The following is a 14,019-nucleotide window of genomic DNA, read 5'->3' on the forward strand; positions in this document are numbered from 1 at the left end:
TGTTTAGAAGGATTGGCAGGATGTTCCAAAGCAGTCAAAAAAAAAAAAAAAAAGCATCCTGGTTATATTCTAGTGAAAGCGTGTCTGCAGCATTTAGAAAAGCTGCAAGCAATATTCATAGGGAGAATATGATGACATCCCATAAAAATATTCAATTATTCTTCAGAAGTAATAATGTCAGTATGGAATTTCCTTGCCATTCTGTATGAGGACATAATATAAACATAAATGTGAAGTATATCCTGATACGAAGGGATGGTAGTCTGGTTTCAACTATGATTATCATCCTGACATTTGACACACCCAAACCTCCAACATCTGTAAAGTGGGATATATCTCAGTTGTCTCCATCTCTAATCCAGTTTGATGCTTTGAATAGCTGAAATATGAATATGCTTGAAGTGCCTATCATGGCTCAAGGAGAATAATTTATTGTCTTGCTGGAAAACATCAGTTCAGAGGAAGGCCATCCATCTTATTCCTGAGCATGCCAAAGGTGGAAGAATGAATGAGATACAAAAGATCAAGACTGAATAGAACATCTTGTATCAGGATGCAAAGAGAAAGCTTGTCATCATAACACCTGGCGTGAAATCATATTATGTTGTTAAGAAAATATAAAAGGGACAAAAATCCACTTGACTGTATTTTATGATCTTGACCGCTTCTCTTTGGAGCATATTAATTTTGTGAACTATCACATCACTTTGAAACAGCTCCTAAAATTATTCTTCTAAACAAGAACACATTAGTCAAAGAATTTTGGCAAGAGTGCTACATAAAGAAAAACCTCTGGACACCTCCATAGAAAAACTGGATATATCTGTATTCACTGACTTTAAATGTAACAGCTAGTTCATTTGATAATGTAGTAAACATTTTTCCAGAGGAGAGAAGATAGACACTAGCAGCGTATATTTTTTTTTTAAGAATCATATCAAAAACACAAGCTAGACAACGATAAACCCTCAATCTTAAAGACATTGTATAAGTCGCAAAACCAAAGGAGTAAGGAAATTCTTATAATAGAACTGTCATGTCATGTCATGGATTCCACCAAAATATCAGTGATATCAAAGTACTTTTGTAGAAATATAAATCTCTGTGTTTCTTTTAGATTTGTCCTTGTGCATAACCATGTATATCTAATGTATTCAAGAAACCAAGCAATTTTATATAAACTTGGTTTTAATCCAATTTCCCAAGTAAGCAAACAGAAAAAAGTCAAGTTTGCACCTGCAAGTAGTGCGAGTCCAAGGCGACTCATGGTAGTGTCAGTTTCTACATGTATATCTAACTTAACACTACTCCATAAGTTGTAGCCATTAGCTTATCAGCAAGATTTTATTGCATTTTATTTCACTGATTATGGGTTAGACTGATCTTCGCAATCTCTATATTGCACCTACTCCCTCCCATACTTGTGGATAACTTCAGCAGGTGCAATACTATCTAGGGGTAGCTGCTACAGCTGTGAGAGAGGCTTCATGGATGCTGACGTGGAAAGTGGACAATACTGATTAGAATACCTTTTCATAACTTGTAGAATTTAATTTTGAGATAGTGAGACAAATACCTATCATTTAAGCAATGATATACGTAACATTTTATTGAACTAGCAGCAACAACTGCATTCCAAAAACATCATCTTCCTTTCTACTCTTTCTTTCTCGTGCTGTGACAAACTGTTTTTGTGCTCTGAAGATGCTGGATATAATACCAGTGAAATATCAGCAATAAGTTAATAAATAGTTATTATTTTCTTATCAGTCTATGTTCTCATTAATACTGTTAAAAATAAATCAACATATTAATATAACAGCACAAGACTTGACTAACAAGAATAGTCTAACAAATAGCAACTCCCATAATTTCTACTAATTATTATTTTTTTTTTTTTAGTGAATCTCTCTCTTGCTCTCTTCTTTTCCAACCCAAGTTTGTCACTAGATAATCTCTTTCTGTGGAGGGAAATAAGGTCTTTCTTACTTTTTTTTTTTTTTGTAAAAAGCTGTTACTATAATCATCATCACAGAGGAGTTTTATGTTCTGATTATGTTTACTTCTTTGAAAATAATGTTCAACACTGACAAAACAAAGGCTGAGATAATATTCAAGAGTGCACATTTCTGCACAACAAAAGGTGTGGGAGTATTTAAATTATATAAACAGTTTTAACATCTATTAGCATATCTGGCAGTGTGCAGAGATTTCAATATGGTACTGAAAATGACTGCTGTTGCAAGAATTTTCATAAGTGATGTCAATGATTAGGAATCCAATTGGAAAATAAATAAATAAAATAACAAAGTAAACAGTGCACAAACTCATGAGAATGATATGGACTTACAAAATGCAATCATGATGATTATTGTTCATTATGCAATGCAGGCTCAGGATCACAAAGTAACACTGCTTGCAAACATGCACATAATACATATAACATGCTTAAAAATAATTCTTATAAAAATCATCGCTTTGTGAATATATGAACTCCAAATGCACAATATTAAATAAACTGACATCTTAATACATTGATACTTTCTGATGATTTTGCCAATGAAAGATTTAAATGAAACATCTGTATGAATAATAATAAACAGCCCCCCCCCCCAACACACACACACATATATATATATATATATATATAAAATGAGACATACCCTTTGTTTTCTTGCTTACACTTTCCCTCCTTGTTCGTAAGTTCATTCTATTCTGATCCATTTCAGGTTTTTCTTCTTCATCTACCTCTATGGCAGTATCTTTATCAGAAAAGTCTTCTCCAGCTTTATGTTTAGTTGTTATCGTCCTTTTAGGACTATCTTCCACACCCATACAGGCTTTAATTAGTTCTGCAGCATTTTTTGAACACTTTCTTTTTAAAGGTTTGGAGTAGACTAGAGAAACATCCAGCTGGGAATCTTCATTTTGAACACTACCTTTATCATCACTCACAGGCTCAGGATCACACTGTTTACTTGCATCTTGCACAAGTTGCTTCTCACTTTCTAATTGTAAAGATGGACGGAATGACTCTTCCTTTCCTTTGTCTAAGGCCACGTCTTCCTGTTGAAAAGGAACAGGCTGAGATGCAGCTACTGAAGAATCTTCTTCTGTTGGCTGAGTGGCAGCATCTGCAACAGCAACAAGCAAAGAGACAGTGTCACCTAAAGAGTTTTCATCTTCCATATTTCCTGCAGTTTCTGTCACTAATTCACAATTCTTGGCACTTGAAACTATACATTTTTGTGCTGTATCATTTCTGTTTTCTGATGCACTGAAACACTGTTCTGATGCTTCTGTTGAAGAGACTAATAATGTTTGTTGTGTCTCAACAGTTTTAATTTCACTGGTATCTACACAATTTTCTGTTTCATTCTGACTTAATTCAATAGCAGCATGTTCAGTATTATTATCTACAGATAACTGTTTGACACAACACGTCTGTTTTTTTACTGTCAGAGATTCTTCAATATCATTGCTACTGCTATTATGGAATTTTTCTTCAGAACTACAACGTTCTGCAATCTCAGAATCCTTCTGCAGCTTGACACCCATTTGCACAGAAGGCACTTCCTCGACTTTTCTTTCTTCATCTAGTTCTATACATTTGCTTTTGCACAAAGTAGTATCTACAGAAGTTTTATTTAAGTTAGCTGGTTGTTGCTGAAGCTGCTGGTTCTCATCTGCTAAACTTCCACTATGTTGCAGAGTTCCATCCATTTCTGAAGAGTTTCCATTGTGTTCTAACAAAGAAAGAGGAGAAGGTCCAGTGACTGCTGAAGTAGATATAACAGTTGTGGTTGAAGAAGAAGGGGAAGTTGTGCAGATGGTCCCTTTAGCAGAAACAATTTTAAAGGATGGAGATGTTCCAGTCACGACAACTGATTTCACTACAACTCTATTTCTTAGAGTTGATCCACCTGTTTGTGATGTCACAGGAACATTGGTTTTCACAGGAGACACTTTAGAAACAACTAGGCGAACAGGAGATGGTGAATGAGGATTGCTGGTTGATGGGGAAGAATGTGTAGATGATGATGAACCAATAATTTCAACTACTGCAGGATTAGATGTGGACCGAACAGATAAGCCAGAGGCACCACCTGGCAATGTAACTAACTTGATAGGAACTGTTTTTGAAGGGTTAAGGGGCACAACAACACTAGTCGTAGAACTGGTAGTGGAAAGAACAGAATGAGGATTTGAAGTAGAACTGTTGAGACTTCCTTTAATAATTAATGTCACCCGACTGCCTGTTGATGCATCAGTTGCCAGACATCTACTTGGAGAAAGAAGTGATGTCACAATAGAACTACTAGAGGTGCCACCAAAACTAGTCATCTGTTCACCTGGAGATATTGCTAATTCTTCACGTTTTATTTGTTCTTCTAAAGGTAATCTATGTTCTGCAATAGTACTATCTTTTTCTGACTTAAGTTGAGAGGTTTCCAATTTGCTGGATGAACTGGCAGTGTTTTCATTAATACAATCTAACTGCTTAACAGTAGAATCAGACTGAGTTGCAGGGCAGTCTGATTTTGGGAGGACAGTTGCTGACTTATTTATTTCTGTACACACTAAATCAGCAGAGAGAGATACTTGACAAGATGAATGTTCTGAGATGGATTCCGAACCTAATGAAACTGAAGTGGTTTCAGCAGTACTACAGACATTTGTTTGCTGTCCAGTATCAATGTTTTCAGAAGGTATATTTGGCAATCTCAGTGAAGAAATATTACCAGAATTTTCACTTTCTCTGCTGCCTGACTCTCTTTCCTCTTTGGTGATTGATCGTATGCAGTTCTCCTCTGATGGTTCCTTTTCTTCACTTGTTATCACTTGTGTTGATGAGAGGACATCTGGGGTAAAAAAATGTTCTGTATGTAAAATTATTTCATATTATACAAGTATTCCAAATATCCAAAAAGAGTTATAAGACCACACATTTTTAAATAATAAATTCAAAATTTTCAACACAGCAAAATCAATCACAACTAATCGTGGTGGTGGTTTTCCCTTTCATTTGTTTCCAACCCTAGATGACTTTGTTCCTAGTGAGATTTTTTACAGGGTAGTTCACCCCCCCCCCACACACACACAATTTTATCCGGGCTTGGTACCAGCATATGCCTGGAATAACTAATCATAAAATCTGAAAATACTCAGACTTCTCAATGAATACCAGAATGAATATGAAGCAACCAATATTTAAAAACTGTAAATTAAAATTGTAATTTACTTTTTTAAATTTTATTTCCCCCTTTTTTCCCCCCATAGATAAGAAAACTGCCTGTTCTTCCACAGTCCCACTTTTTTGTAGGATGATACTTTGATGTAGAGGTAGCAGTGAATCCATAAATAAACATAAAACACACACATGAACACAAAAAAGAAAAAACAAACTTTCCATTTTTTTCCATATTCTACTATTTTATCAGTTAGGGATTGTCTTAGACCAGAAACAATGGTACAGCATGATGAAATGCCATAGTGGCTGTGGTCTGGCTTGGTTAAACATAGTTCCTGCTGTTTTCATCGGAAAAACTAGATGAACAGCGAAAAATCATGGACTAGAACAACCTCAAACTTAACATAAGCTGATCTGAGCAAGGAACCATCAATGTAAGAAAGCTAATAAATGCTAATATATGGACTAGCAATCACTAACTACGTCCTAATCTAAGATACACATAAATTCATATGGAGTGAACCCAAAACAAATAAGAACATCTATATTGATATCTTCACGATGGTTCTAAGGTGGATTGGTAATAAAGATCACTACTTAGTCTAGAGCAAAACGTATGAAAGTTCAAAAAGAATCATAGCCAAAAGGCTTCTGAGGAGTGACTGATTCAACCAAGGAGGATGATATGATGAAGGTACTTGCAAGAATGCTATTGAAAAATATAAGAAATGAAGGAACAGAAATGAAGAGTAGTGTAAAAGGAATTTGAAAGACTGTTAAATGAAATAAGCAAACAGTGACAAAGAGTATAAGAAAATATTTATGAGTAACCAGGAGATAGAAAAATCATTGGTAGTACATGAAATGCAGCAAGGAAGGTTAGAGTAGAGTAGACGTGACTCAAAATGCACCAATTATGCAGAACAACCACTGTTTTAATTGTGGTTATAATAATAATTCCAGATGAGTCCATGTTTCAAAAGTGTCTGACTTCTGCTTAACTAAGAGAGAAGGAGGAATCAAGGAGCAAGTCTTGTATGGCAGTTCTATCATAAGAGATGTGATTGGCAAGAGACTGACACAATCGTGCTTTCCGGGTGCAAAAATTAATGATGTCAGTGAGGCTATTAGAGCACAAAAGAGTAAAGTGAAAGAGTTGATTGTTTTGGCTGGAATGAGTGATTTGAAAGGAGAAAAGTATGGCATGAGAGAATACATGAAAGAATTACTGGAAGTAGCAAAAGAAAAGAGTGAGAGAGTTAAGATAGTGAATCTGTTGCCACGGTATGACAGAGTAGAGCTGAGAAGGAGGGCCATAATATCGAATGACTCAATGCGTAGGTTAAGCAGGAGGAGGAGGAGTGGTGGAGTTTGTGGATGTGAGGAGTGAGTTTGATGGACAAAAGGACTTATACAAGAAGGATGATTTACATCTGAATGGATTTGATGTTCAGAGTCTGGAAAATGTGTTATTGAATGAAGTGAAAGTGGATATGCAAAATTAGGGAAACTAGAGCTTTTAGGAGGAGAAGCTGCTGAGTGGTTATGCACATATCAGTGAGGCAGTTGAGTATAAGAATGTGTATAAAATGCCAAAGTTAGTATAAAGTGTCAAGATAGCTGTAGGCCTAAGGAGTTTTTGCACTTTATGTACACCAGTGTCAGGTGCATTCAGAACAAAGGGGAGGAATTTTTGGCATTGGTTGGTTCATCATGGCCAAAGGATATTGGCATTAGTTGTGTAGTGCAATAAAAAATCAAGCTGATGTTGAAAGTTTGCAGGAGGATTTAAATAAGCTGGTAAAATGGGCAAAAGAAAATGGATGTCAGTTCAATGTGGAAAAGTGTAAAGTCTTGCATTTTGGGATTAAAAGATTACCAGCTGTGTACTACATAGATGGAAAGGTACTCCAAGAGATTGATGAGGCTAGGGACTTAGGGGTATTGGTAGATAAGGAGATGAAGTTCAGAGGACACATTGCTAAGGTGTCCAAGATTGCACATAGGATTACTTGGTTGTTGAGGAACACACTGACATCCAGAGATAAAGAGGTTATTATTCCCCTTTATAAAGCATTGATACTTCCACATTTGGATTACTGTGCTCAGGTCTGGTCACCTGGATTCCTTGGAGATGAGGAGGCTGTGGAGAGGGTTCAGAGAAGAGTGACCAAGTTGGTGAGTGATATAAAAAATGCTCCCTACATTGATAGATTGAGAGCTTGTGGATTGCAGAGATTGGCTGATAGGCGAAGAAGAGGGGATATGATAGAAACATTCAAATTACTAAAAGGTTTTTATAGGATTGATGCAGGGGAAATGTTTCAGCTGTGTGATAGTGATGGAAGAACAAGAGGTCATCTCTGGAAATTAAAGAAGAGTGTGGTTAACAAAGGTGTCAGAACAAGGTTTTTTGCCTGGAGGGTGGTGAATGAGTGGAATTCATTGCCTGACTTTGTTGTGAGCTCTTCATCTGTAAATGAATTCAAGAAGAGATATGACAGATATTGTTTTGCTAGTTTGGGTCTCCCGCGATGAGTCTACTGACTCCATGGAGATACCCGTAATAATAATAATATATAGCTAGTGGTATAGAATGTGAAGAGCACAGTGTATTAAGGGAGGATTAAGAGTGTTATTGATGATAGCTGATGAACTGCAACCAAAGAGAGTAGACATTCAACTGCAGGCCAGTGAAAATAGCACATATGTGGCTATCTGAGATAGAGACCAACAGAACAACATATACAGGTGGGTACTACTATAGATGATTTTGATCATTTTGTCAATCTCTTTCCAATCACTCCTCTTATGATAGAATCACCATACAAGACTAGCTCCTTGATTTCTCCTTTTTTTAGTCAAGCAAAAGTCAGACACTTTTGATATGGATTTTTATTGTTTTTCCCTTAGAAAATTAGTGTTTTATAGTATATTAGCGTTGATTTTCGAATATTTAGTGTTTCATAACATATTTTTTGTTAAGATGTTGCTATAATAAATATAGTTCAAAATGGTGCCAAAAATGCACAAGAAATATAAAGCAAAGAGAACAAGGAGGCTTGCCCCGCTAAGGAGGTTACTGAAAACGAATTAACCTCCAAAATAGCGAAATTAAAGAAGATTATCAGAGAGATGACATGGGAATTACAGAAAGTCAAGAGATCTTTGAATGAACATTGGGAGGAAAAGAAAATTAAGCAGCAAAATAAGAATGACCAAATCATGGAATCAGGAAGTCAGTAAGCAAAAAGCAGGTAAGTAACGTTGTTTGTAAAAAGAAGGCTGTTATTTGGTATGTTGACTCTATCATAAAACATGCTGTTGATGAGCAGGTTATAACATCGAGTTTTCCAGGAGCTAAAATTAAAAATGTTTTTAATTTTAAATTCAAAAACAGAAAAGAAAAGTAAACGAGATCGTAATTGTAGTAGGTACTAATGATTAACTAGTGATAAGTTCAGTACGAGAGAAGACATCAAAAGATTGTTGGAAGAGGTGAGAGTGAAGAGTGAGAAAGTGAAAATAGTAAGCATATTACCTCGATATGATAAAAATAAATTAAGAAGAAAGGCTATGATGGCACACAATTCAATGCATAGGCTGGGTAGAAGGAATGGATGTGAGCTTTGGATGTGTGGAGTGAGTTTTGGGAAAGATTAGATCTGTATAAGAGGAACAGCCTATATCTGAATGCATTTGGTATCAGGAGTGTTGAAAAATTAATAACTAACCTAACATAGAGAGTCAGGGAAGCTAAATTATAATGAGAGGAATGGTGAGAATATGAGAGTAAGAGTGACAATGTTATATAATTGTGCTAATGACAGGAATGGGCATTATCACAGAAATAATTACAAGGAGAGTAGGATTTCGACTTTGTGTTCATCCAGTTCGGAGCCATCAAACATGTGCAAAGATGTCTATACGAATGCTAGGAGTATCAAAGGGTAGGCATTAGTGAGACCTGGCTATCAGAATCAGACATACTAACTGATATTGAGTGTAAAGGGTACAGTATTTTTAGGAAGGATAGAGAGGATAAGAGAGGAGAGGAGGGGGGTGTGGTGCTGCTGATATCAAATGATTTGAATCCAGTTAGTGTTGAGAACTACAATTGTAGTACTAGTAACAGTATTTCATGTGGCAGTGAATTTGAAGCCATCTGGTGTGAGGTGGAATCTAACAAGATCGATTACATAGCAGGATGTTGTTACAGACCTGGTGGATCAGTTGCTAGCAATGAAGAAATGCACCAACAAATAGAGACGATGGGCATGAAAAGAATAATCATAATGGGGGACTCTAATTATTCGAACATTGATTGGGTAGCTATGAAATTGCATGAGAAGAATGAAACTGAATTTATTGAGCTGTTGCGGGACAACTTCTTCAAGCAGTATGTAACAGAAGGAACTAGAGGTCAAAGAGTGATAGATTTGATTATAGTGTCAGAGGGTGTTTCTGTTAAAGACGTAACTATTCTGACAGTGATCATGCAGTATTCACTTGGGAAGTGACTAAATTTACAAATGTTCCATTCAGAAAAGGTTACATGTTAAACTGCAAAGCACGAAATTATGACCAACCGAGTTCAGTGGAATGGTATTGGTTGCTGTATGGGAAGAATATCAACAGTGCATGGGAAGCACTTAAAAAATACTTAAATGATGCAATATAAGAATGTGCCTCAACAGTTTGAAGAATAATATGGTAGGAATCAAATGGATGTATAATCTTATTAAGCAAAAGATTCGTAAGAAACGGATGATGTGGAAGGAATACCGACTGAATAAGAATGATATCTGTTAAGAAAATTATAAGCAGCAGGCCAGAAGAGTCACAACTGTTGTAAGGAAGGCTAAGTCTGAATGTGAAAAGAAACTGGCTCTGCATGCTAAAGACAACCCACAAGAATCTATCAATATGCTGCAAATAAAAGAAAGAATGAATATGAAAGAATAACTCTTCTGAATGCAGAGAGTGTAAGGGTGACAGATGCAGAAGAGGTTGCTCAACTAATGAGTACCCATCTTGCTAAAAACCATCAACCTGGTGTATGCAACAATGAGTTCACTGTACTTTTATCTGAAGAAACTCAGGTATAAGAAGAGAAGGTATTACAGATGTTGCACAAATGGAGTAAGAATTCAGCAATAAGGACTGATGCGATATCAGCATGGGTGCTAAAAGAGTATTCAGCTGAACTGGCTATTCCTTTGACCAGGCTGTTTAGTACGGAGTCTCAGAACAGGGAAGATTCTGCATATATGGAAAGAATGTATAACAATCCTATTGCTAAAGGGTGGTGAAGAGACTGATGTATCCAAATATAATCTAATTAGTATCTCAGGAGTGGTGATGAAGATTTTGGAAAAATTGGTTAGGACTTGCATTCAGAAATGGGTTGACAGTGAATTTCTAATTTACAATGAACAGCATGGGTTTACTACGGGAAGGTCATGTTTTAGCAATTTGCTAACATTCTATAATAATGTTACCATTGAAGTAGACAAGGGGAATAGATACATCATGATACTTTTGAATTTTGCTATGGTTTTTGACAGAATACAGCATAGAAGATTGTTGTATAAATCGGAGAATATAGGTTTGGATTACAAAATATTAGTGTGGTTAAAAGGATGGCTGACTGACAGATATCAAAAAGTGGTATATGGGGGGGGATGTGAGTTTGTAAGATTTAAGGTAACTACTGGTGTACCACAAGGATCAGTCCTTGTGGTACAGATTGTTATTCAATCTGTACATTAATGATATTGGGAAGAATTTGACAGGCGACATACAGCTATTTTCTGATGATGTAAAGATAGGTAGGGTAATCAGGAATGCTGCTGATATGTAGTACCCACAGAATGATTTGAATAGGCAGGAATTGTGGGCATGAAAAAAAAAATGGATGTCAGTTCAATATCAGTAAATGTAAAGGCATGCACTTTGGAGTGATTAGATATCCAATGTCATATTATATTGGTGGGATTATGCTCAAAGAAACTGATCAGGCTAGGGACTATTAATAGATAGCAAGTTGAAGTTCAGGGGTCATGTTGCAAAGATTGCAAATAAAACTCAAAAGATAATTGCAATGCTGAAACGAACTTTAACATGTAAAGATATCATTTTGCCTATTTACAAGGCTTTGATAAGACTGCACTTGGACTACTGCGTGCAGGTCTGGTCTCCTGGTTTCCATTGTGATTCTGATACATTCGAGAGAGTGCAAAAGAGAGTTAAAAATGATATCAGGATTGTGGATTACAGATTGAGAATTTGTAGACTGCAGACACTAGCAAACAGGAGAAAGAGGAGATATGATTGAGACATAAACTTCTGAAAGGGTCATACAAGATTTCAGTTGATGGAGGGTGGAAAAAGGACAAGAGGGCATCCTTGGAAGCTGAGAATAAATGCTGCTAAGAAGGGAGTGAGGGCTAGATTTTACTATCACATTGTGGTGCCTGATTGGAATGGATTGCCATTGGATGTGGTATGTGCAAGAAGTGTGAATGAATTCAGGAATAAGTATGACAGCTGGTGCATGTAGTAGCTTCCCTTGATAAGGCCCCGACTCCCTGGAGGTCTCTCTTAATAACAATAATAGTATGCATAAGCAAATAGGCTCAATGAGCAGAGCACAGGTAATTATTATGGAGGATTTCAACTATGGAAACAGATTGGAAGGAGGAGAAGGAATAAAATGGAATTTATGCATCTACTAAGGAATAATTACTCGAGATAGTATGTGATGGAATATACTAGGGGTTTGAGAGTGCTTGATCTAGTAATTGCATCTGAGAATTTGTCTATAACCAATATGACTATATTGCCCCCAATTGGTGAGAGTGGTCATATGGTCTTGACCTGGGAGGTGGCTAAATGTGTTGAATTTTCAGTTAAGAGAGAGTATATGTGGAATTACAGGGCTGGATGTTGATAGTGCATGATAAGTTGTAAAGGAGTATTTGAGAGAAGTAATGACAGACTGCATATCTACAATCAGGAGAGTACATCAATTGGGAGTTAAATGGATGACTATCATGATCACTGAGCTGGAGCTACAAAAAAAAAAAAAAAGAAAAAAGAAAAATTTCTGGAGGGAATGAAAGAGAAAGGTGACCAGTAGGCACATTAGCAATACAAAGCACCCAGAAGGTAAGAAAGGCAAAAGCAAAGTATGAAAGGAAATTAGCAGTGCAGGCCAAAGATAATTCCAAACAGTCCTTTCAATATGCTACAAATAAAAGAGAGAATGTTTATGGAGAGTGATTTTAATGAATGCTGATGGTAGGGAGGCTATTTTGTTATCAAGTTATCTTGTCATCCAGATAACTTGATTATGGCTACCATTCACAGAATTTTCACAATTTCAGAGATTTTTAAAATGAATCACAACAGCTTATTTCCAAACTGTCAAATTTTTTATTTTTTATTTATTTTTTTTTACTGCTATGTTAATGCTTAAGGCGTGCACTTTTGATTTCATATTTGCATTTTCAAACAAAGTGATTTTTTTCAAGATAGTGACCACTTGCTTTAAGTGTTCCAAGTGCTCTTTTTCTTCATTTTGTAATTTATCCTGTAGGTGCATAGCCTGAATTCACAAGTCCAATTTTTTTTGTATGTTTTTAATATACACATAGTGGATAGAATATGTATGCCCAAAATCAGTTTGACTGAAGCCTTTCTTCTATGAAAAAAAAAAAATTTGCTTCAGAGGTCGATGTGGAGTTATTCATTCGTTTTTTACATATATTTCTCACATGACATGCATCCTATGCAAATATTTGTCACTAATAGCAAGACAAAATAAGAGAAACTTCCATACTGTAATATATGATTTTTTTAAAATAAAAACAGGACCATAATGGATGTAAGAGTTCAGCAAAACAATACAAGCAGATAAAGCATCTATGTGATTACATAAATTTTGTATCTTCCTGGACAAAGTAATCTCAAAATAATAATTATTTTTTTGTTAAATTTGCCAAATTACACTTAGTGTTCACATATGCCAAAGTTCTGAAAAGTTTACTGTTTCTTCTAAATTAAGCTTTGTTTATTCATAATCATTCCTAGTTTAAAATTACTTTACAGAATGAATGCTTAGTTTCCACACTTACAATTTTTTTCTATAGAAACAAATCTTTAGACATTTCATGAACATAACATTTATAATGATTTAGAAGATTACCATCTTCTGATCTTTTCATTTTGGTTTTATCCTTTGGCCAGCTGAGTGATAATGATGCCTCTTCATGGTAGGCAATACTAAGTATTCTGGAGATCAAACCAGATTTCATGTAAGGGATTGCACACTAGTGGACTGAAGCAATTTAGAATGTATGCAGAATCACATTTTAAAAGAAGGGCAGAAGAAAATATGGAATCTTCAAGTAGCTCAAGCTGATAAGTCAATTTTAAACTTTTACAAAAAGAGAAAATTAAGTGAGATTGTTTCTAAACTCTCCACCAAAGATGGTATCTCAGTTTCAAAGCACAATTATGTATTACCAAAAGAACTAGTCAGATATCTTTAGTCAGAAGTGAAAAATTATCTTTAAGATATCTTAAAGTTAATTTTGCACTTCTAAAGAAGAGCAAATAACAAAAATTAAAGGATTAACAAAATCAGATCACCATTTTAGTCTTACAATGAACAAGTGGACCAGTATTGATATTCAAAGATGAATTGATATTCAAATTATTGTGGCTATAATGACAAATGAAGCAAGGATGATGCAAAAATGTGGGCATGTTCAGTTGAAAATTTACTCTGCCTTAATCATGCAATTCATTTAGCAGTTGTTGAC

General features: G+C 35.6%; 1 protein-coding gene across 4 annotated transcripts in view; it reads right to left on the reverse strand.

Annotated features, from left to right (window-relative positions):
* The window catches only part of LOC150100998 (uncharacterized), a 402,791-nt gene that overhangs the window by 164,263 nt on the left and 224,509 nt on the right, over positions 1-14,019 (reverse strand). For all 4 annotated transcript variants that reach the window (XM_090402275.1, XM_090402273.1, XM_090402274.1 and 1 more), the window contains one exon: positions 2,664-4,862. In XM_090402275.1, coding sequence (XP_090258401.1) covers positions 2,664-4,862 — 2,199 coding nt within the window. The remainder of the gene's footprint in view (positions 1-2,663; positions 4,863-14,019) is intronic.

This window comes from Typopeltis vanoorti, chromosome 12 (genome assembly GCF_054136105.1).
Source record: "Typopeltis vanoorti isolate ZY-2024b chromosome 12, IOZ_Tvanoo_1.0, whole genome shotgun sequence".
Classification (NCBI taxonomy): Eukaryota; Metazoa; Arthropoda; class Arachnida; order Uropygi; family Thelyphonidae; genus Typopeltis; species Typopeltis vanoorti.